Source organism: Galeopterus variegatus, unplaced genomic scaffold, assembly GCF_000696425.1.
Source record: "Galeopterus variegatus unplaced genomic scaffold, G_variegatus-3.0.2 Scaffold6226, whole genome shotgun sequence".
NCBI lineage: Eukaryota > Metazoa > Chordata > Mammalia > Dermoptera > Cynocephalidae > Galeopterus > Galeopterus variegatus.
In genome coordinates, this window is record NW_007732337.1 from 66,000 (window position 1) to 91,795 (window position 25,796).

At 36.6% G+C, this 25,796-nt stretch overlaps 1 protein-coding gene and 2 pseudogenes across 1 annotated transcript; all 3 read right to left on the bottom strand.

The window, feature by feature from the left end:
* Window positions 1–265: 265 nt before the first annotated feature.
* LOC103606009 lies at window positions 266–5,675 on the bottom strand (annotated as a pseudogene).
* A 1,031-nt stretch (window positions 5,676–6,706) lies between these two features.
* On the bottom strand, window positions 6,707–7,660 carry LOC103606010 (olfactory receptor 7A10-like). Its single transcript, XM_008590602.1, has one exon. It carries the CDS (start codon window positions 7,658–7,660, stop codon window positions 6,707–6,709), a length of 954 nt encoding a protein of 317 aa, XP_008588824.1.
* Window positions 7,661–15,794: 8,134 nt separating this feature from the next.
* LOC103606011 lies at window positions 15,795–17,752 on the bottom strand (annotated as a pseudogene).
* Between the last annotated feature and the right edge of the window lie 8,044 nt (window positions 17,753–25,796).

Genomic DNA, 25,796 nt, shown 5'->3' on the forward strand with positions numbered 1-25,796 from the left:
TTATATTAAACATGTAAGATTTGACTTATTTAAAATATTGAAATTATTACTGAAAATAACAGAGAAAATGGCAGGTTTTCCTTATAAGAATTTAAAAGTACTGGTTAGAAAGTGAGAAGCATGATCCAATATATAACTGTATAAACAATATCTAAAGCAGGAAATAACCCAAAGGAAAATTCAAGGAAAGAATTGCTTTGCAGATGCAGTCAAAATATTGGATGGAGGAGGCCAGGCTTTGTGGTCTTCAGTATTATGCGTAATGTTATTCATGAGAGTCCTGCAATGGCCCTTTATAAGGAGCTTTGCTGAGGAGTCTCCTTAGAGCCCCTTTCATGTCCCTGTTCCTCAGAATGTAGATGAGGGGGTTCAGCATGGGGGTGACCACGGTGTACATCACTGAGGACATCAGACTTGCACTAGAGGACAGTGTGGCCACAGAACTGACATAGACCACAAGGCTTGTGCTGTAGAGCAAGAAAATCACCAAATGATGAGACTTACTGGTGTAAGTGGCTTTGCACTTCCCACTAGCTGATGCAACTCTCATGATTGAGAAGAAAATCTGAGAATAAGATAAGAGGATCCCAGACAGAGGGAAAACACCTAAGACAATGGGCAAAAGGGAAATCACTATGTTATTGATGACTGTGTCAGAACTGGTGAGCTTCAGGACTTTGGGAAAGTCACAAAGAAAAGCTTGGGATTTCCATGTTTTTGCAGAAGGACAGCCTCAAAGTGCTCAAGGTCTCAAGCAGGGAGCCCAGGACACTCATGAGCCAGGACCTCAGAGCCAGCATCCTACAGAGCCATGTGTTCATGATGACCATGTAGTGCAGAGGGTGACAGATGGCCACAAACCGGTTGTAGACCATCACTGTCAGGAGAAAAACTTCCAGACATCCAAACAAATGAAAAAATATATCTGGCTGAGGCAGCCTGCAATGCTGATAACTTTGTTCAGTGTCTGCACATTCACCAGTATGTTTGGGATGGTGGTGGAGGTGAAACAGATGTCAGGAAAGGACAGGTTGGAGAGGAAAAAGTGCATGTGGGAGTCTGAGATGATGACCAGGATGATAAGTAGGTTCCAGAGCACGGTGACCAGGTACATGGAGAGGAACAGGCCAAAGAAGAGGGACTGCTGGTCAGAGTTCCCTTTGTATCCCAGGAGGAGAAAGTTCTTATCTCCTGTTTGTTTTCCTTCTTCCAAGGGGTTTCTGGGTTTGCCCAGAGGGAGGGAAAAAAGGCAACACAAAGTTCACTACAAATAAACATTCTCTAGAATGAGAGCAATATCCTTTATTTTAAACCCAGAGGATTCAAGAAGTCATCCATTTTGGCTAACCATTGGATCCTGTTGTGGACAAGTTGTGGCTAGTATTCCTATCTGGAAAGATTGTCTCTAGGTCAATGGTCTCAAATTTTGGTCCCTGGAACAGCAGCATCAGACCACCTGGGAAGTTGTTAGAAATGTGTATTTTCAGGCCCTGGTGTATACAGCTGGCACTCTGTGATTTAACAAGCCCTCTTGGGAATTCTGAGGCACACACAGTTTGAACAGCACCGTTGCAGTTCCCACATTCCTAAGCAATCCTCCCTTCCCCAGCATCCCTGGGGGCTGCTCTTGCCCTTTCCTTTTAATGCCTGGTGGAAGGAAAATTCCCTAATTCTAGTGAGATATTTCAGTCATTAGAAGGCTCTTTTTTGTCATTGTGCTTCCTCTGTGTAATTTATACTCATTAAATCTTCTGGACCTGGGGTGCTTCTTCCGCTAAAAGTGATTAATAAGTACTGTTATTATGAATCACTGTTTACATTTCAGTTTTGTTACCAATTTATTTACATATATTTAGCAAAAATGACATTTGTCAGTGTGGAAGTCCTAGAGTTTCTAAATATAGCAGTGAATCTCTGTACATTTTTTCATGTTCTGATTCTCATCCGATCATAATATTCCACCCAATGGAAATGGCTATTTAAAAGTTGCACATTTTTGGATATTTACTTTCTTTCTAAGATTTTTAATGAAAAATGCAGTTTAGATTAATTTTAATTTTACATTTTTTTCTTTAAGGATAATCTGTAAATGGTCTCTCTGTCATTAAAAATTAAGGTATGTCCTTATTCACATTCTTGTAATTGAGAGCATCTGTGACAAAATTTTAAGTAGGCTGTCAAATCTTTGTTTTATATGCTTTATTGTCAATCTTCATAATATACTTAAAAGTTGAGTAGAGCAATTCACCGAGTATTAACTCTGTTTTGCATAGTATTATTCCTCTTCCTGTTTATTCTCTCAGGTGAAGTATAGAGTCATCTATCCCCGTTACACAAAAAATAGCATTAGAATTTTATTGGAGATTCCATTACAATTATAAATTAATTTGGAAAATATGGACATCTTTATTATGTTCAGATTCCCATTCAAGTAACAGAAATTTTCCTCTAGATATTTCAATTCTATATGAGTAAATTTCCTGCAGGTTTTTTAAAAATGTAGATTATGCTCCTTTCTTCGTAGCAGTATTTTAATTTATCTTATGTTTAATGTTATTACAAATGGTATTCCTCCACAGTATCTCTGTTATTGCTATTATATTAGGAAAGCTTTTGCTTTTTGTGTATTGATGAAGTGTTATGTTACTTTTCTGGTGTTTCTTATTAATTTCCTAATTTAGTATCTATCTACTTTGTCAGAATAATATTAATTAATAACACCCATTTTTCTTCTATGTCTTATTGCATTGGTTTGAAATTTTAGACCCCTGATAAAATGTTTGATATGCTGGAATTCTTATTTTTTTTCCCCAAGGGAATAATCCTAGAGTTTTGCAATTTAATATTATGTTCATCATGATTAAAATATATAATTTTTTAACCATGTTAACTTGTATCATTTATTTCTGGATGCTTTAGGGTTTTTTTTAATGGAATGAATAAGTGTCCAATACTACATAGAAAAAGTAATGTTAAATCTTATCTCCTTATTTAGAAGTAAATTTCAAACATTAAATATAGAACAAGGGACTACATAAGGTATCTATAAATTTATGCATGGATATGTATAACCTTTGAAATTAAAAATTCTTTCAAAATTAAAAGCCTTAGGTAGAAAAAACAGAAGAAAAGATCAATAACTGGAACCATAAACTAAACTTGTGAATTAAAATTAGTTCATTGCAGAAAATTAGAATTTAAAAGTAATCTAGGTATGTGATAAAAGTTAATAACTTTAATCTCTAAAACATTAAGAATAAATCATAGAGAGATTAATGTCTTACTGAGAAAAAGGCACAGAAATATTAAAGATCCATATGAAGAAAAGTAAAAAGTATTTTAAAAGTTGGATTCCTACTATTAATCTAAGAAAGTAAAATTAAAATGAAGATACCCTTTTCAATGAGGGATTTAAGATGTCGTTTTTGAAAATTAAAAATGCAAAATACCATCATTGGGAAAGAGAAACAACATATCAGATACTGCTATTGAAATGTCCTTGGTCTCCTTCTCTGGACTGGAGAAATTAAATCAGTGTATAGATCTTTTATAATTACACACATATTTGCACAGGAATAATTATCTTCAACAAGGTACACCAAAATATGAATAGGGATCAACTTTGAGTGATAACATTAAAGGTGATTTTTAGATTCATTTTCTAGTATATTTTTCAATAATTGCAAGTGAATACCTATGTACTCTACCCTCAAGAAACAGAAGTTTCAAAATATGAAGGTATCAATAATAAAAAGTTTACAAATCAAACTTAGTTAAAGCAGAAATTAGCAGGTAAAGAAAAAAGATACATGCACTAAAAATAAGAAAGACACTAGAACTGAAAAATAAATTTCAAAGCTAATTCTTTAGCATACACAAATGAATAGACAAAAATAGACAGAAGTCTAAGGGAAGGGATAATGAAAGTGAGAAAGAATACTAGTACCTAGATTTAAGAATGACATAAATGCACACAGAGATAAGTGCTAAACTTCCCTAAATGATATTTCTCATAACTTCATGTAAAAAGCATTAATATCTTCAAAAATAAGCTTATTTCTGAAAAAATGTGTGTCTAAATTTCATTCAGGATGGAGGATAACACATCAATAACTAAGGAAGAAATTAAATGAACAGCAAATCTTACCTCCAGAAATCCACATGTGGACCCCTGTGCCAGGAGCTATATCAGAATTCCCCTTTAAGTATTAAAGAAGAAAATTAAGTTTATCATAGCAATTGTTTATTAGTGCACTGGAAGTTCCAATCAATCCAACAAAAGGAGAAAAAGAAATGAAACATAAGTGTTGAAAAGTCAACGTATCATTGTTCTCAGATAATGGCTGCAGGTGGTGAATTGGTGGCCTGTGGACTATTGTGTCTGAGAATTTAAGTAAGACAGTTGATATAAAACAAATACAGAAAAAAATAGCCATATAAAAGTGGCATTCAGTGGCATATAGTACATTCAGAAAGTTTGCAACAATTGCATCTATCTAGTTCTAAATATTTTCATCATATGGGACCTCTGTTCTCTTTGCAACTTTTCTGTAAATTTAAATTATTCAAAGATAAATTTAACAAAATGTGGGTACAAGGGAAAAAGGATAACATTGTTATGTACAGTTGAATCTCTTTGAAAATAGATCTCTATCATTTCAAATATCAACAAAAAATTAAACCCCTGCAACAGGGGTTAGAAACTAGTAAATACTCAATAAATGAGAGTAATAATAACTAAAATTTATTATGGAACTATGTATGGCATGCACTTGTGTTATGCTTTATATACCTTAGATTATATTATCATTATCACTTTTTTTTTGGTTTAACAAATAAAATGTATACAGCAATGCAGTGATATAATTAACACGAATAGGTGTCCACTAGCTATTAGAGCCTATTAAAAAAACTTCCCACACATGATCTCCTTTAATGAAATCCTAACATTAGTTCTGTGGAGTAGATAACATTATTATCCTTATTTTACAAATGTGAAAATGGAACCAAAGAAATGTGAAGTAAGCTAATGTCAGAAGATATATAAAATGGGATTGCAAGTTTTTGCTACATGGACCTCCAGAAATGTTTTTTGAGTGAATGAATGAATGCATGAGTAAGATATTTTAGAAAAAAAGACTACATGAGCATTTTTGATAGAGAAGAACAGAAGCAGTTGTAATGACTACAGAAAAAGACTAAGGTGATTGGATACAAACTTTTGAGAGATGCTGCAGGCTAAGAGAATGTGTGTTTCTATCAGGAAGGTAAGAGATCCTCAGAATTGGGTTCCGGAAGAGAGAAAAACAAGATGAGAGGAAGCTGAAGAGAATAGAAGTTGAGAGGGACACAGGAATCGATTGCATAGAGTACTTTGAGTGGATGGACTCTCATCAACACATTATCACCACTTTTGCACCAAAGTTCATTCTGTGAGAGCTCTGCCTGCCTCAACACCTGTTTCTCACACCAGGCACTCCAATGGTGTTGCTGAACCTCGAGCTCCTTGGGTCCTTTCTTCTCTGGGTGATGGAGGCAGCATCAGGCATAAATCCTCTACAAGGGATCAGTTGACCTCCCTCCTTCCTGTGACAGTTGAGATGCAGGGAAGTGGGGTAAGAGGAGTTATTTACTATTTCTGGGGCCTCAGAGGTTGAATTCTCATGAATGCCCATTAAACCAATTGGTCTCTTAGCAGTTTGGTTTCCATGAGTGATGCAGCTGAATTCAAAAGAAACTTATCTTCTGCTAGTATTGTATCCTTGGAAACCAGAGGTGTATCCATCTCCCTGGGGCTTTTTGCTCTTTGCTCCCTGGGCCTGACATACATTGTGCCTGGTCCTACTCTGTCAGCATTTTCTAAAAGTCTGAGGTGGGCTTTTGTTTGTTTGTTTGGTCTATCAAAGGCATGACCTGGTACATTTTTAAAGACCATTTGAGTCCCAAGCACATTAACTTGCAGTTGTGGACAGGGACCTCACATAATTCCAAACAAAACAATTCCAATAACATTTCCACAACTTCTATTCTTACTATTGAAGGTACAGCATATTCATGTCTTTTGCAATGTGGCTGTGAAGCTCCTCATGAGGAGAATTAGAGTCTGTTTTTCCACCTTTCAATCTGGGCTGGACTTAGAAATTTTAGGTACCTTGACCCATAGGATGTCATGGAAGTGACAGTGTGCCTGAAATATATGTGCCAGAAAATAGAATAAGTACAGTGGACACTGAGCAATAAGAGAACAGGATCCAAATGGGACTCTAAAATTCCACATTATCAGAAAAAGAATTCAAGGTTGTGATATTGAAATGAATGATAGACACAAAGGTGAGAAGATGTAGTGTCAGAAATTCTTCTACAATAGAACTTTCTAAACGGCCTTAGTAGATAAGTATAGTTTATTCCATAAAACTAGTATAATTCATTACTGTATGAGACACATACGAATTTCCAAATTGTTTCTGATCCAATGTTGGGAATTAAGTTGTGAGAGCAGAAAAATGATGATGGGAAAGTATGTTGTGTATTTGACAGAGAAGAAAGATTAATAAAGAAAATTGCGTACATTTTACAAAAGAATCAAAATCGGAGAAATTGAAATTCCTGGATATAAGAAAAGGAGCAAGTCATATATCCATGATCTAATTAAATAAGAGTAATTTTGGGCTTTGAGGCTTTAATTTCTACAACCAGGTGCACATTTTTAGCAACAGGACAATTGGCTCTTTCTTAGTTTCTTTCCCAAAGAATCCTTCAGTGTCCTTTTTATGTCTTTATTCCTCAGACTGTAGATGAAGGGGTTCAGCATGGGTGTGACCACAGTGTACATCACCGAGGCTGTTGCACTTGAGTGTGAATTGTGTGCAGCAGCAGAACTAAGGTACACTCCTAGGCCTGTACCATAAAATAAGGAGACAACTGAGAGGGGAGATGCACAGGGGGAAAATGCTTTATACTTCCCCTGAGCTGATGAGATTCCACATATGGAGGAAACTATCTTGGAGTAGGAGTAAAAAATACCCGCCAGGGATCCCCCACCCAGCAGTGCTGCTGTAAAATACTTCACCAGGTCATTAAGAAAGGTGTCAGAACAGGCAAGACAGACCACCTCATTGAGTTCACAGAAAAAGTGGGAGATTTCCAAGTGTGTACAGAAGGACAGCCTCAACACAATTAAAGTATGTAATAGGGATTGCAGGACACTCATCATCCAGGACACCAGAACCAGCAACACACAGAGCCAGGGGCTCATGATGACTTTGTAGTGCAGGGGGTGACAGATGGCCACAAACCGGTCATAGGCCATCACAGTCAGGAGCAAGCCATCCAACACTACAAAGTGCATGAAAAAGAACATCTGGGTTATGCAGACTGTGTAGGTTATTACTTTGCTCTGTGTCTGCATATTCAGCAGCATCTTTGGGATGGTGGTGGAGGTGAAACAGATGTCCACAAAGGACAGGTTGGAGAGGAAGAAGTACATGGGTGTATGGAGGTGGGAGTCTGAGATGATGGCCAGGATGATGAGCAGGTTTCCAAACAAGGTGACCAGGTACATGGACAGGAACAGCCCGAAGAAGATGGGTTGCAATTCTGGTTTCTCAAAAAATCCCAGAAGAAGAAATACTGGAGTTTGTGTATAATTCTCTGGTTTCATGTGGTGGATGTGACTGCCAAAAGAAAAAAGAAAAAAAGAAAGAAAAAAAAAAAGAAGAATAAGGAGTGAGAGAAAAAGAACTTGAAACAAACATGCATTATGACCCTACCAGAAATGCTATCATTTATATTCTACAGATAGGACACTAATTCCTGTATTTTTTTTTTTTTATCAATCTGGTCCCCTGTAAATGATTCCTCATCCCATGTCTGATTAGGAATTCCAGTCACATGTTTACCTTTTTCCCAAGAGGTCATGTATTTAAAAATTTTAGTAACTAATTCTTTCAATCATTTAGAAATGCTCATTGGATATATTCCATGTTCCAGGCACTGTGTAAACTATGACTGGACCGTATAGAACAATAAAAATTTCAACAGTAAAATATGTAGAAAGAATGCAAGCAAATAAGAAATATCATATATTATTCAGATGGTCATAAGTGCTATCAAGAAAAAGAAAGAAGGTAAAAAAGAGGGAGTGGGTGGAAGTGTGACTTTTGACTGTGCATTCAGGGAAGATGAGCAGACAAGGTCACATCTGAAAAAATACCACAAGGAAGAGAAGACAGGAGCCAAAAGGATATTTGGGAATGAGTGTACCCAGAAGGAGGAATGTCCAGTGGAAACATCTGTAGGAAGATGCTTTTTTCAGATGTCTGAGGCCTACAAGGAAGCCTGTGTGGCTGGGGAATGAGGAAGAGCTGAGTGATGGGAGATGGGGTCAGAGAATGTTGAAGAATGAGGTGGCCTTACTGCTGCTGAAATTGAAAGACTCAGAAGGTCCCTCGCTCCAGGTCTTGTTGTATTTACACTATAATAAATTGGCTTAGAATGTGCTCTTGCATTTAAATGCATTTGCTTGTTATTTCCATAAGTTGCCCTGAGTTCTGGCCTCTGTATTATGACACACACACACACACACACACACACACACACACACACAGCATTCACATACACAGAGCATGAAAACACATAAAACAAACTTTGACTTCTAGGGACATATTAACACCATATTCTTCTGACCCCTGGTAACCTACTACAGATGAGTTAATACCAGGCATGTGTTCATTTTCAAATTATCTTTCCATTTTGATATGGCTACATTCTGCCCTCTGTTTTAAGAAATATATGTAAAAAATCTGTTTCATCAACACCGGGAGGGGAATTAAATAGACCTGATGGGGAAAAAATATCTAATATCCATAGGTAGTTCCTGAGAGACTGTGAAAAAGGCAAAGCTTCCTTGGTTATGTCCACATCCAAATAACCTTATATCCCTTTCATACCCAGAAAAAATAATAAAACAGAAAAACATGTTTGTCTAAAACACTAAAGTAATGCTATCTTTTTGGTGTCACAAACTTTGCAGATAAAACAATCATACAGAGAGAATGAACAAAGGGAATAAAGTAACACATCATGAAAGGAAATATAAAAACACAACCAAATCTGCCCATTTACTACCTAAAATGGTAGAAGACCATTTGTTATTCTGCCTATTCCACCTTCATTCTGACAATTGGTTTTTGTATGCTCTGATTGTATCTAAGGCTGCCTGTTCCTCCTTTTCTTTTGGGGAAATCTATTCTTCGGTATTCTTAGGTTTTGATATTCTGTATATATTTTCTAACACATCCCATGGCACATTCTATTCCTGGTTCTGGTCTTCATCCAACTTGCAAAGCCTCCCTGATGTTACTCTGTAAAATCCTGCACAGAACATGACAATTCTATCCTTTTACACTGAAAAAACATTTTTCATATAATTCATGCCTGGTGGCATTGCACTATGCCCACATTTATTTCATTGTGCTCTGTCTTCATCATTATAATGTAAGATCTAACTGACCAGGATTTCACCAGCTCTTCCCACCTTTGTGTTTTCACAAAGGTACCTGAATACATGTGCATTATATAGAAGCAAATGTTAAGAAAAAGAGAAGTTGTGAGATTAAAAAAAAAAATGGCAGGAGACTAACACTGGGTCGTTTCAAATCAATGGCATTAACCAAAATGAAAAGTTTATCAATAACTAAAGCAAAGAAATAAAAAAGCAATATTTTAATGATTTCAACATGGATTAATAATTCAATTTGCAAAAACGTATGCATAAGAGAATATATCCTACAATTGAGTTAGAATCATCTAATCTTACAATTTATCTTACATAAAGATATATGGATCAAATATGTTTATGAAATATAAAGGTGATCTTTAGTATAAGGATGAAGAATACCTTTCAATTGAGGGCTGAAGGAAGTGTAAATAGTAGAAATAGATTTAATCACAAAAGGAAGAAAGGCAGATTAAAGAGTAACAGAAATGTAAAAACACATTGGAAATACATAGAGAAGGTGATTTATTTACTCAGATACTGCAGATGTACTTTGTACATTTAAAAGCAATAAGGAAAATAAAATGTGACTGAAGGATAAATTTTACCACACAAAATTACAAACTTTTATACATTCCCCAGATAACCCACAAAAGAAGTAGATAGTACACAACAAAGGTGATGAAAACTGAAATTCTATTCTTTTTGTTTTTTTTGCATCTCATATTAGTTCTTTCTTTTTTAAAAAATGTATGATTCGCACGTGATAATTATACATATTTATGGGGTATAAGGTGATGTTTCCATATATGTGTATATCTTGTGATGATCAAATCAGGGTGATTCGCATTTCCCTCAGCTTGAAAATATGTTCTTTCTTTGTTATGAGAACATTCAAAAACCTCTCTTTTAGTTATTTTGAAATATGTAATACCTTATTGTTAACTATAGCTCTCCTACTATGCAAAAGAACATCAGAACTTACTTCTTCTATGTAACTGTAAATCATGGGTCACCATTTAGTACACATTGACAATCCAATTCTTATATTTGAAAAATGCAATCAAAAACAGAAATGACATCACTAGACAAAAGCATAGAACTCACAGAGACAATTTGGATTAGACAAAGTAAATATCTAACAAGTCCACAAATATATTCAGACTCAGAAGTAAGGAAATAATTGCAAGCAAAGCTCATTAGTACACTTCTTTTTTTTAAAAAAACATATTAAGTGATTTTTAAAAATAGCCATATCTAGCATGAGGGTAGGTACTGCAAAATATGTGCCTCATGAACAGCTCTTAGTAGGTAGTATTTGGGAGGAATCCATTGTTCGGCATCTTTCTCATCACTATGCAAGCGTACACAAATATATCCCATCCTAAACATAAAAAAGAAATACCCTCACATCACAGTATATCTCTCCCCATCTAATAACATATTTCTCTACTCCGTGGAATGGGAAGTGACCCTGGACACATGTTGCACTTCTACTGGAACAATGTCATGCCTACAATCCCCTCTTAATTGAGCTTTCATTACCTACTCTTAAATTTCAATCATGACTAGTGCATTGATGAGTTCGATGCACACTTCATTTTTTTTTAGCATCATAAATAAAAACATTAATTCATTATTTAATCAAACAAGCAGACAACCACTGAAATCTCTGGTCCCTGGGCTTTGCTGAATTGGCTTTCAAGTGACCTCGAGTAAACATTCTTGGTTTCCGTTCTCTCTGAAGCTTTCCTGCAGTGCCCACTGGTCTCTTGGACTCACCTAGGTGGGATGTCTGAGAGGAAGGTCTTTGTGTGAAAATCCGAGTTCTTCCCTGGATGGCTGATGATGGAGGCTGAAACTGTGTCACCAGACATGACAGCAGTAAGTCATCAAGCATCGGTCCCCTTGTCAGACTTAGGACTCCAGAAGAAACCACTATGTCCCTTCCAGCCTACGGTGGTACACTCTGAGGAACAACAGTAGGGGAGATATTTACAGCTGCATACATCTGCTCTTTAGGCACATCTCTCAACTGCTACTTTAAACCCTGAGCATATCATTTCTCTGTGGGATATTGCTTTGAACAGAAAGGGCTTCTTTCCCTGCAGATTTTTGTCCCCAAGAGACCAGGTTAAAAATCAGGTGCATCCAGTCTTTATTATTCCTTTTCCATAAACTCTCCTGTGTTCTAGAGGTCTCACCTCCCACAACCTTATACCATCCCTGACTTAATGTTTTGGCTACAGTCTAAGACTAACCAATCTGTCTTGACTATATCCTTTGGGTCTCCATAGCCTTGACTTGTAGTGAGACACAGCCCCAGAAATCTCCAGAAAATTATTGTCCTTTCAACAACTGTGACCCTCTGATTTTAAACATGGGTAATACATTTCTTTGATTCACAACAATTTTGCAGAAAGAATTAGAAACTCCACACTTATAAGTTCAGAGCTGTCATTTAGTCCTTTATTTATGAAAGGCTTGATAATTATATCAGGTACATTCAGACATTTTTGTGCACATCGCACTGAGAATGGCACCTTCTAAGTAGTCCTCTATTTAATTTTTATAAAACTCCCTCCTATGTAGTCAACACTATGATAAAGTTCATTCTACATTTTCAGAAATGTGGCTTAGAAGGATTAAGTAATCTGGCCAAAGTTTGAACAAGGTAACTGATGGACTTTAGTTTGAATTTTAGGATGGTGTATCCAGTTCTTTTGCCTTAGGTCAGTGGTTCTCAATGAGAGGTGATTGTGCCTCCATAATACACTTGGAAATTTTTGGTAAAATTATTTGTTGTCACAACTGGGGAGGTACTACTGGCATCTAATGGATTGAAGCCTAGGGTGCTACTCATGATACTATTGCCAACCACAAAGAATTATTCAGCACATACATCAACACCGAAGAGTTTGAAAGACTGTTCTAGACCAGAGAATCTCCACCTTCATTGTGTATATGAATCCCCTGGGGTTCTTTTTCAAGTGCCAATTCTGATTTGGGAGGTCCAGGACGGACCCCAGTGTTCTGCATTTGTAACTATTTCCCTCTTGATGTTGGTGCTTCCAGACCTGTTTATGGACCACTGTTTGAGGAGCAACGCTGTGGTGCAGTGTTAAAGTCAGCCCCAAGTATTTTGAGGACTTGCTCAGCAAGCATCCTACCACCCACCTCAGGTCTGGCTTAAAGTGATCAAATGTTGAATTGGTAGCACAGCCTTTGCATAAACAATGATGTTTGCCTCTTGAGAAGTACCTTCATGACAAGAAATGAAACTTTTAGAAATTCCACCTATCTTATGGAGTTTATGTAAGAAAATAATATTTTAAAGCTCATTGAAAATTACCTGGCACAGATGTTCAATGGATAGCAGCTGTCATTGACTAAGTCTCATTTCCACATTTACTAATCTCATTGTGACACCAGAAAGATTTCTTGGGACAGGAAGGTCTAGTATGCCCTGTTCCTGGGAGACAGGGTGCTGTGATCATGAAGTGGGTCCTCCTCCTAGGTCCCCTCACAGAGGGCAGAGTGCTTGAAAGCCCATGAGTAAACCCTTTGTGTATGTATACCACAGCTTCTTTAGCCTTTCTTCTGTCAGGAGACACATAGGTCAGTCTATATCTTTGCTGTAGTGAATAGTACTGGAAGAAACACGGGGGTGCAGTTATCTTATCATAAACAGATTTCCTTTTTTTCTTTTTTTCCAGAATCCCTCTTTTGCAGGAAGAGCAATTAGGCAAGAGAAAGAAATAAAGAGTGTTTGAATTGGAAAGAAGAAAAACCAATTGTCCCTGTTGGCAGATGCCATATTGTTATAGGGAGACAAACTTTAAGACTCTGCCAAAACCCTCTTTGACCTGATAAACAAGTTCAGTAAACTTGCAAGATACAAAATCAACATAGCAAAATTGGTTGTGTTGCTATATGCCAACAACAAACTAGTATAAAAAGAAATAAGAAAGCAATATGATTTGCAATAACAACCAAAAAAAATACGTAGAAATAAATTAACCAAAGAGGTAAATGATCTCTATAATGAAAACTTTAAAACACTGATTTAAGAAATCAAAGAAAACACACAGAAAAGGAAGTACACCCCATGCCCATAGATTGGAAGAATCCATATGATCAAAATGAGCACACTACCCACAGGAATGTACAGATTCAATGCTTTCCTGATCAAAGTACCAATGACATACTTCACAGAAATATTGATATATCACATGCCCTAACTTTGAAATATACTACAAAGTGATAGTCATCAAAACAGCATGCTACTGGCACTATAACAGACACATAGACCAATGGGACAGAATGGAGAATACAGAAATGAATCCACATACCTATGACCAATTGATTTTCAACAAAGGAGCCAAGAACATGCATTGGAGGAAGGCAGTCTCTGATGATGATAGTGGGGTATACTGGTGCTCCTCAGTTCTAATGAGCTACCCTGGGTGGGTTTTCTATTTCATCTTTTTTATAGGCAGAGACTCCTCCTGGGACCTTGCTTCTCCTGGTTGGGGGGTTGGTTGGTGGTGATTGGGTATTTTCTTCCTAACTCTATTTGGTTACCCTGGGTTTGCATACTTTTTGGGGTACTGTGTGTGTCTTTCCCCAGATGAAGACAGTCCCATGGTCTGTGCACATACCTCCCAAACCATGGTGTGACACCACATATGAGAGAATAATTCTCCCTGTGGGTTGGGTCAGTGGGTCTTGGGTTGGTGGTCACTCACCTCTTTACCTGAGATCCAGTGGTGCCTTTCCTTCTGTCTATGCCAATGAGTGATCAGTGGGCAGCCTATAAGGTGGTTGTGGCAGCAAACCACCCTTGCAGCTGCAGTGGCTGTGGTGGTGGGTGTCGTGGGCCACTCTCTCAAAACTGGAGTCTGTGGCAGCAATAGGGAGTGCTGCTGCCGGTGAGTTGTAGGGTGCACTGGTGCCATCAGTCAGGCAGATGGCTCAACTGTATGTATAAACACGCTTAAAACGATGGTCTTTATTTTATATATATGTTTTGCCACAATTAAAAAAAATGAGCAAATGAGCTGCAGAGACATTTCTCAAAAGGAGAAAAACAAATGGCCTACAGGTGTACGAAAAAATTCTAATCATCATTGAAATGCAAATCAAAATCACACTGAGATATCATCTCACTCCATTAAGAGTGACTATTATCAAAAAGACAGAAAATACCGAATAGTGGTAAAGATGTGGAGAAAGTGGAAGTGTTATACACTATTGGTGGGAATGTAAATTAGTACAGCCATTTTGGAAAATTGAAGGGAGGTTTCTCAAAATAACTACAGACAGAAGTAACATATGATCCAAAAAATCCCACCAGTGGGTATATATCTGAAGGAACAGAAATCAACATGCTGAATGGACACCTGCCCTCCCATGTTTATTGCAGGTTTATTTACAATCGCCAATATTGGAATCAATGTAAATATCCATCCTTAGATGTTAGGATACAGAAAATGAGGTGTCTATACTCAACGAAATACTTCTCAGACATTAAAATGAATGAAATTCTGTAATTTGCAGCAACAAGGATGAGCTCGAAGATGATTTTGTTAAATGAAACAAGCCAGACACAGAAAGAGAAACACCCCATGTTCTCACTCGTATGTGGGATCTAAAAATGTTGATCTTACAGAAATAGAGAGTAGAATAGTGGTTATATAGACTATGTAGTGGTTATATAACAGTTGTTATATAAGGGAAGGTTGGAGGGATTACAGAGAGAGGGTGATCAATGGATACAAAATTGTAGATAGGATGAATGAGATCTAGTGTTCTCTACCAATGTAGGAAGAATACAGGTAACAATTTATTTGTATAATTTCAAATAGGCAGCAAGGAAAATTCTGGATGTTCCCAACACAAAGAAATAACAAATGATTGAGTTCATGTACATATTAATTACCCTGTAATGATCACTGCTAACTGTGTAAATGCACCCAGACATCACACTGTACTCTGTAAATATATAATTATTATCATGGGTCATTTAAGAAAAAACAAATTAAAAAAATTGAGAGGCAGAAATGGATTAGTGTCTTCCAAAAACTGAGGGGGTGGGGAGACAAATAATGAGAAAATAATGCTTAATTGGTACAGAGTTTATATTTAGGATGATTTTGAATAATTTTAAAAATAGAGGTGATGATTTTACAGCACCATGAATGTAATTAATTCTATATAATTCTATTTTTTAATATGATGTAAATGGCAAATCTTGTTATATACATTTTACCATGACAAAGAAAGGAAAAAAAGTCTTTCATTTGTTTCCTCTGAAGAATCTTCTCAGAGCCCTCTTTATCTCTTTGTTCCTCAGACTGAAGATGCAGGGGTTAAGCATGTGTGTGACCAAAGTGTACATCACTGAGGCTGTAGCACTTGTACGCAAGTTCTGTGCAGCAGCAAAACTAACCCCTAGGCTTGTACCATAAAATAAGGAGACAACTGAGAGGTGAGATGCACAGGTGGAAAATGCTTTATACTTCTCCTGAGCTGATGAGATTTCATGAATGGTGGAAACTATCTTGGAATAAGAATAAATAATCCCACAGAGGATTCCCCTGCCCAGCAGCCCTGCTGCAAAATATATCACCAGGTTATTAAGAAAGGTGTCAGGACAGGCAAGATGGACCTCCTGATTAAGTTCACAGAAAAAGTGGGGGATTTCCAAGTCTGTACAGAAGGACAGCCTCAACACCATGAAGCTTTGTAAGAGGGAATGGAGGACACTCATCATCCAGGTCACCAGAACTAGCAACACACAGAGCCAGTGGTTCATGATGACAGTGTAGTGCAGGGGGTGACAGATGGCCACAAAATGGTCATAGGCCATCACAGTCAGGAGAAAGTCTTCCAACCCTACAAAGAGTATGAAAAAGTGCATCTGGGTGATGAAGCCTTCGTAGGTAATGACTTTGGTCTGAGTCTGTATGTTCACCAACATCTTTGGGATGATGGTGGAGGTGAAGCAGATGTCAGAAAAGGACAGGCTGGAGAGGAAGAAGTACATGGGCATGTGGAGGTGGGAGTCCGAGAGATTGTGGCTAAGATGATAAGCAGGTTTCCGAGCACAGTGATCAGGTACATGGACAGGAACAGCCCAAAGAGGAAGGTTTGCAATTCTTGTTCCTCTGAAAATCCCAGAAGAAGGAATTCTGAAATTCATGTATCAGTCTCTGGTTCCATGTCATTGATGTGACTACATAGAAAAGAGAAAGACACCATGACATAAGCATGTAGTACTCACTGATCAGAAATGCTATCATTATTTTTCTACAGTCAGAAAGTTAACTTCTCTCTTTCTCTGTCTTCATTCCTTTCTACCACCCTCCCACCTTCCCTGCATTTCTCCATCCCTTCCTGTCTCTCTGTCTCTTTCCTTCTTTCCTCCTTTCCTTCTTTCTTTCTATGTTGACATATAAAATTATATGTTTTTTGTGTACAAGAATGTTTGAAGATATATATATACATTTTAAATGGCTAAATGTATCTATTAACCTATGTATTAGTCCACAGTCATCATTTCAAGGTTGAGAACATGTAACTTCCACTTTCTTTGCATTTTTCAGTAATGCAATTTATCATAATTTACTATAGTCACCATGTTGCACAATAGGTCTCTTGAACTTACCCCTCTTCACTTAGAGTTTTGTTCTATTTTTTCCCGTATATCCCCACAATCTAAACCCCACCCCATTGCAACTGCCCCACCCTCTGGTAACCTCAATTCTACAAGAAGGTAATTTCTATATTTTGCTTGTGAATATGATCCCCTTTAGGGATACCCATTCCATCTCTGATTAAGAATTTCCATCCCACTCTCAGCCTTTTCCGATAGCATGTTTTCTACAGTCATAATGAGACACTCTGTAATGCATTTGAGAAAAATAAATTGAATAAATTGGATGAATAGAGCTATAAAACAGAAGTCCCTACAATCTAAAAATGGAGAAAGAAAATGAGCAAATTTCTAAAATGCCATTTACTACCTCAGATGGTGAAAAAACTTGTGAAGAAAAAGAAAGAAGATAAGAAGGAAAAAATGGGTGTGGTGTTATTTTTTTTTTTCTGGGAATTTGGGAAAGAGCACAAGACAATGTGACAATTGTACAGAGACCATAATGAAGACAGGGTGAGAGTCTCAACGTCACTTGCAGAAGTGTGTTCCCAGCAGGAGGAACAGCCAGTGCAAAGGCCCAGAGGAAGGTGCTTGTTCATGGCCGACAAGGAAGCCAGTGTGGCAGGGGGATGAGCAAAGGGAGAGTGATGAGAGGTGGCCTTGTTGCTGCTGAATCTTTGGGACGTAATGCATCCCTCAGCCTAGATATTGCATGTTACTTTATTAAATTGGTTGCAAAGATGTCCTGTAATAGAAATGCAGCTCCTTTTTATTTCCATAGGTGGTCTTGAGTTTTTTGCTTTTTATTATGTTATCTTTTGGAATGTGTTGAGCCCAGGGCCCTTTCTATTAAGCCTGTGCTCTTTCCTGAAGCTGCACGTGCACATGCACGCACACACACACACACACACACAGACACACACACACACTCAGCACAAACTGGCCTGCTTGGGCAATGTTAATACCATGTTCTTCATACCTCCAGTCACAGTATTAGACAGGAGTAGACACTAGGCAAGTGGTCAATATCAGACTTTCTCTCCCCTAGAGAATGTAGAATTCATCCCAGAAATTCCAGTTTGTGAATCTCCTGTACACATGTAATCTTGAGGCTCCACTTTGGAATGGACATTTTCTGCTCTGTGTTTAAAGAAACTTGAAATATCTGCCAGTAAACAGAACGGAATTCATTGAACTAACACAGTAAAAAAAAAAAAAAAAAAAAGATCTAAAATGCTCAGTTATGTCTGAGAAATTGCAATATCAAAAAAGCTTCTTTGCTTTTGGAGACAATCTAACTCCTATTATACCACTTGGAGGTCCAGCAAAAATAATAAAAGAAAGAGGTAAATTTGCTGAACAATGCAATGATATCTTTTCAGGCTCAAGACACTTAGAGATGGAAAAAAAGTGTTCACAACCTAATAGAAAGAAAGTGTTCAAATGGAATAAATCAACCATGCAAAAAATGAAATAGACTAAGAAACACACCATTAGGGCATTTTTACGTGAAGCAGAAGACTTGTTTTTCCTGTGCCTACTCCATATTTATTTGACTGATTAGTTTTTATTGTTTCCTTAGTGAATGATGGAGACTCCTTTCTCATTTTTCTTGGTTGACATCTTCTTAGGCTTTGGGTTTTGGGGTATTCTTAAGCTTTGGGTTTTGATCTCTGATTGACAAATATAATAGGCACAGTCTAGTCCTGGTCTGGTCTTTGTCCAACATGCAAAGCCTTCCCTGATGTTACTCCATGAAATCCTGCACACACCATGACAATTCTTCCGTTTATACTAAAAAATCTTCTTCATATAGTTAATTCTTGAGTGCATTATATCTTGCACATATTTATTTTATTGTACTGTATCTTAATCATTATTATGCAAGATTGAAATGAGCGGAGACTTCACCTGCTTTGCTTAGTTTAGTATTTTCCTGAAGGTATGCAAATATGTGTGCAATATATAGAAATAAATTAAAGAAAAGAAGTTATGAAATAAGAATGCCAGTATAATAAAACTCTGTTAAGTATATAGGTTTTTAAACAACTGTATTAAACAAAATTGAATGAACATCAAAAATGAACTGGAGCTAGGTATAATATAGCAATAATTTAATGATATAAAATGAATTAATTAAGTTGATATGAAATCTAGACATAAAAGAAGATAATACATAATGTTTCTAGAAAGCTATGGTGCATGGTAGATGCCCCCTTAATATTTGTTGAATGAATCACAAAATAAGTGTCACTAATAATATACATTTAATATATGACCACATTGTATTTCAATTTATTTGCAGAAGGATTAATTAAAGCTGACATAAATGGCTATCTACCTGGAAGAAAATCAGGTTCGTCCCATACCTCACACAACTTACAAAAAATTAGAGGAATTAAATACTTCAGGGTGAAAGTAAACAACTAATTTTACAGAAATATCTAGAAAATTACATAGAAAATCTACAGGTGTGGGAAACATCTAAGCTAAGGCAAGAGACACAGAAATAAGATGATAGATGTATAATTAACTAGACAGAATACAAAACACTTTATGGGCAAAAACATCCCCCCCCCCAAAGTTAATGGAGAAACAATAATTTGTAAAAATAATTTGAAATGCTGTAAACTATATTAAAATGGGCATATAATAATAGTAAGCAAGTCAAAATGGTGATAATATAAATAAGCCTTTGTTCAAACTCAGTAATTCTTTCTAATCACAGTAACACATTCACTTTTAGAGAACTAGAGCTGGAAAAAGGGAGGGGTGGGTGAGGTGAGGGAGTTAATGAGGAATTGGCCAATGGACACAAAGAAGGATTTCATATTGTAATGATGAATAAGCTAACTATACTGATCTAACCACAACGCAGTGTAAACAGTTACTGAAAATAAATGTTGTAGCCTGTTGACAGCCCGAACAAGGGACCTGAATTAGGTAAGTCTTTCTTTGTTTTATGTGGATAGGCCTCCACCCGTGGGTGCTGCAGACTCCCTGGTAGTAGACCAGGAAAGTGAGGGGTGAATAGTCAGGACTTTTGAGAAGTTAGCACCCTCTGTTCTGGAAAGAATAGGACAGAGTGCGTACAAGGCAGAACGTATCTCAAATAAGTTAAATTTCATCTGTCCTGGAAAATGGGACAGGCCGCCTCCAACGAGAGGAGTCTCTATGCAGATATTATTAAGTATGCTTTACATTAGAAGGGCATTAAGCTTAGTAAGAAACAGTTGATGGAATTTCTTTGGTTTGTTCAGACAGTGAGCCCATGGTTTCCCAATGAAGGAACATTAGATTTGGAAAGCTGGGATCAGGTGGGGAACAACAGAAACATTGGCATCAAAGTCATGGGAGAGCAGATGTGCCAGTGTTTGCTTTCTCTGTTTGGAGCAGTTTAAGACAAGCACTAGATATAGGAAATGAGTCACATTGGCATCAAAGTCATGGGAGAGCAGATGTGCCAGTGTTTGCTTTCTCTGTTTGGAGCACTTTAAGACAAACACTACATATAGGAAATGAGTCTTTTTATCCTCCTCCTGCTCCCTCTGCATCACCTCAGAAGAAAAGTCCTCTTTTGTCTCATACAAAGGAATCAAATTATGGGTCCAAAGAAAATTTGTTCCCAGTTGCCTCTTCTAGAGGGAAAAAAAAATCCAACTTAACTTTAACCAATGATTCCTTAAATGAAGGAAAACATACTAACAATGATGATGGAGATCGCTTATCTCCTGAGGAACCAGCTCAATTAGATATAGAAGCTGTGAAATATCATTATCCAGATGAGCCATCTTTAAATAACATCTCCCTCCGCTGTCTGCCAAAATTAAAAATAAAGTTTCAGTCTCACCTTAAGGCTTATGAAGAAGGCCTTGAGGGAGCTTTAAAAGAGGCCTAAAAGGAAGGAGATTTCTTTTGTTTCCTGCATCTTATGAGGGGGATGAGCCTAGATGGGAGCCACTGCCCTACAAGTTACTTAAGGAGTTAAAATATGCAGTTACAGATTATAGTCCTACACTTTGTCAGAAATTTATAGATTTGGCTCTCCAACAATTTTGTAAAGATTTTCCCTTAATTTATTTAATTCATTATATGGATGATATTCTTCTGTCTCACAAGGAGAGGGCCTATTTACAGGATGCCCTTACCCAATTGATTTTTGATTTGCAGTCTTTTGGCCTTAAGGTGGCTCCAGAGAAAATTCAAGTTCAACCACTAATTTTCTATTTAGGCGAGTTATTTATACAGATTTCATTACTCCTCAGATGTTAGAGTTAAGAATTGATAATTTTACCACATTAAATGATTTCCAAAAACTTTTGGGTGATATAAATTGGATTAGACCATATTTAAAATTAATTACTGCAGACTTACAATCATTATTTGATATATTAAAGGGCGATCCTGACCCTCGCTCACCCAGACAGTTGACGTCACAAGCCTTCCAGGTGTTAGAATTTTTCAAAAAAGATTTTTAAAAGTAAAGTAATCTGGCTTAAATACAAAGAGATTTGGCAGTTTATGATTCTTTCTACCCCTCATATGCCGACTGGCCATTTGTGGTAAAAAAAAGATCTAAAGTAAAAGAAGTTAATATTTCTTTACAGTGTTGGTATTGTTTGAGCGTGTTTTTCTTTCTCATCTGCACAATGCTTCTCTCCTTTCTGATAAGCAGTGGTTATTTTCATGACTGCATGTGCTACTCTTTTTCTCTGAAGACTCTGGAGTTTTGTGAAGAAAACAGCCATGGTGCCAACCAGACCCCTTTTGGGTCTGCTGTTTTTTTCCTAAAAACCTGAAGAGTCAAATGGTTTCATCTCTGATTGTTAGCTCAGCTCTTGAGCTCAATAACTCATTTGAGAAACAAAAACTAGACTAGATCTACCTGTTTAACTAGATGGCCTCAAATTTTCTCGCATCCACTTGGTTATCTAAAACAGATTTCCAAACTCTCTTCTGGTCTCATGTATGTATTTTTAACAAAATTCTATGGGAGAATTCTATGCTATCTTCTTAAAGGAAGAAAATCATCTCTGCATCTTCCTGAAAAGGTTTTCATACTTTGTTTTGCAATGTAAACTTGTTATTTTGCTTTCTTTTAGGCAAGGTGAGGCCTCACCAATAAGTTTTTTGAAAAAAAAAAACACAATTTGAACTTGACTGTCCTTTTTACTAGTGAGCTTTTTCTTTTACATCTTAAACAAAACTTATAAGATCCTTGTTTGTTCTTGTTATTTATGTCTGCATATATGCGTGTGTAAGCTGTATGATATGTTTGTTTGTCTATATGTTCATTTCTGTGTAATTGTTTTATGTGCAAGGTACCTAATTGGCTTATAATTAATGCACGCTCACTAAATAAGTTTACTTTTCAAGTTCACGTGACAAATTTTCTAAAGTTTTGATAAATGTATTTTCAAAATTTGATTCAAACTTTTTACTTAAATTTGTTTCTAGGTCAACATGTTTCCTCGTTATGTCAGCTCTGCCTCCTGGCCATGCTGGGAGAAACAATATCTTTTAGACATAGATAGTGAATACTGCCTTTTATTTCTCTGGATTCCACATAGCTTTTAAAGCCTGGGACCTAAAATGGCTAGTGGAGAGAAACCTATGCCAAATATCGCATAGGCCTGGTAAGCATTAATTGATAAGGGTATAGATTTAATACACCAAGTTTTTGGCTGGGAAACCATAAATATGTATTTGGTTAATTTAGTTAAGACTAAAATTGGGGGGCCGGCCCGGTGGCGCACTGGATAAGTGCGCCGCTTGGGAAGCGCGGCGGCGCTCCCGCCCGAGGGTTCGGATCCCACATACAGACCGGTTCCCGCTCACTGGCTGAGCGAGGCGCGGGAGCAACACCGAGGGTTGCGATCCATTGCTGGACACGGAAAAAGACAAAAGACAAAAACAAAACAAAACAAAAAAACACTAAAATTGGGTTTTGAGTAATTTGCTCTTTATCCAAATTTTGCTCAACTACCCAAATTTGCATAATTCGGATAATTGGATGCTTATTTACTAACGTAAATGTATAAAAATGTTCTTTTCAACACACATTGTTGTTTGGGTTTACTAATCAAACAGGATTATTAAAGGTTTTTTCACTTAACTGTTCTTGAGGCAAAGTTGTAAATGTTTTTTGTTTGTTTGTTTGTTTGTTTTGTCCCTCAGATAATTGGTTTAAAAAACTTATTTCATCATAAGTTTCATGATAAGTAATTAGTGATTTTAATCAATTAAATGTTTTAAGCCTTTTGTTATTTAACAAGATTTCCAACACTAAATTCTGAAACTTTAAAATAACTTTGGGAAATTCCAAGGGGCCTTGGAGTTTCTCAAAGGATATATAAAAGATGTATCAAAACTAATTGGCTTATTTAATAAATTAGACTATATGGGAAAGCATTGTCAATACTGAAGGTGTTATGGGTATGTGTTCCAAAATCCTGTAAGGTTTTTAAATATTTTTGTTTTAATATAAATATTACCAGTCATAATTTTGGTTTTATTTTAATTTTAAAATATTATGTCTTCAAATATTTCATGAAAAAACTCTGATAGGTGTGGTTTCCTGACAAACTTTAAGTTCATAGCTTTAAACTGAAGTTCAAAAATTCTAATGAAGAAACCAATGGGTTTGTGAAATTGCTCACAAAGGTCAAAACAAGAAAAGTTAATTGGTAAATTAATTAAAAAGTATTATGGATTTTTACGATTTCCTTTTTGTAAAACACTGCTGGTTCTAATGTTTTCCAAATGCAAGAAAACTCTCCCTCTCTCCTCAGCTTTCTATAACTAACAACAGTTTGGTGAAATGTCATTTAAAACAGAGATAAAAGCATTTGTTTTTTTCTTTATTTGATTCCCCCCCAAATTTAGTAACTTTGAGTATTCTCATGATTATTATGACAATATGGCTATTTTTATAAGTTCAATGAAAATTAACTCTCTCTCTCTTTATAACATGATATAATTTAAAACTTTGGGTATAGGGTAACATGTCTCATTTCCATGTTGCTGACTTCTTTTTATGTTGCCAAAATTTGGCCTGGTGCTGCTTCATCCTACTGTTCATCCTTTCCCCTGACGTGGGACAGACAGATCTTCACCTCGGAAACAGTCTTCCCAGCAACGTGGGACAGATCACTGAAAGAAAGTGAGCTGAGATGCTTCTTTCAATCACCACCTGGGAAAGAGCCTTCCCAACACGAGAGATTTATACAAAGGAAAGTAAGACCTTTCCAATCTAGATATTGATCATCAATGCTTTTATGAGGAATGCCTTGATCATAAGGGGAAAAAAGTCTTCTCTACAAAAACAGATCTCTAAATTTTCCTGGCTTTAAAGAGGTTTGTAACTTGGATGAGACACCCTGTTCTTAGACAAAAGACTTGTAATTCATCAAAGATTTGACAAAAGACTAGATGCTCTGAAAACAGTAATGTCCTGGCCAGTTTTAACTTTAACAAACTCTCTGGACTCAAAATCAACTATTAGGCGAGCAAAATACCATCTGGGAACTTCAACAATTGTTAATTACACCCAATTCACAGCACCTGGAGTGGTGCAGCTGCAGCCACCCTAAGAGATGATTACATCATGAGTTTTCAGTGGAAGTAAATTAAAAGGACTTGCAATGCTAAATGATACTTTGTTTTAACAAAATGCCTTTTGTCTTTATTGTGCCAACCTGATCTATAGCTTTTGCTTAAAAAAAAAATAAAAACGGGGGAGATGTTGAGAGCTGTCCTGCTATAGGAATGGCATGGGAGCCTGAGGAGTGACACCCTTTGTTCAGCTAGGCTGCAGGGGGTCCCACGTAGGTGGCACGGCTCTGTGGAATTTCCTGTTTGTTTACCATTGGTTGCTTGACAAGGCTTCCCAGAATTAAACAGGCTAACTTTTTGGCTTGGTATGGTTTGGGGAGATTCTGAGGGCCCTGGAGTTTCTCAGAGACATGTTAAAATACATCAAAATTAACTGGTTTACTTAAAGGGCATTGTCAGTACTAAAGGTGTTTTTGATGCATGTTCCCAGTATAGTTTGGCTTGATTTAATTTTGTTATTAATCTTTTTGTTAGTAGTGTGTGCATTGACCTATTGATTTTGGAACAATTGGCCTTATAGTTGTGATCATACACTTGTGCGTGCGGAATGAAGTTATTGTGTTAAATTTTTATAATTCCACGTCTCCTAGGAAGACGGTGGGTCCAAGTGCAGCAGTGTTTACAACTATTTGATCATAACCAGTTACAGATTTCTTTGTTTTCCCCCATTCCCACAGTTTCACTTGACTTAAAAAGAACATGTAGTTTCCCTAGTAATAATAAGAATGATATAGTGTGTTTTTGTTAGTTTGAGTAGGATCATTTAATTTTTCACTTTGTTCTTTGTACTGTTCCCAGAGTCAATTGGCAAGGAAACAGAAAATTTTGTTATAGAGATAGATATGTGAAATAGTAGAGATACATAAAAAGGTTTTGATATTAATAGATTTTGTTTAGATTAAAGTGTAATAGTTTTTAATAGTAGTATAAAATACAATAGAACTTTATAATTTTCATTTAAAAAGCATGTTATAGACACTGTGATTTTTAGTTAAGAATTAGAATAATTAATAGAAAACATAAAACATT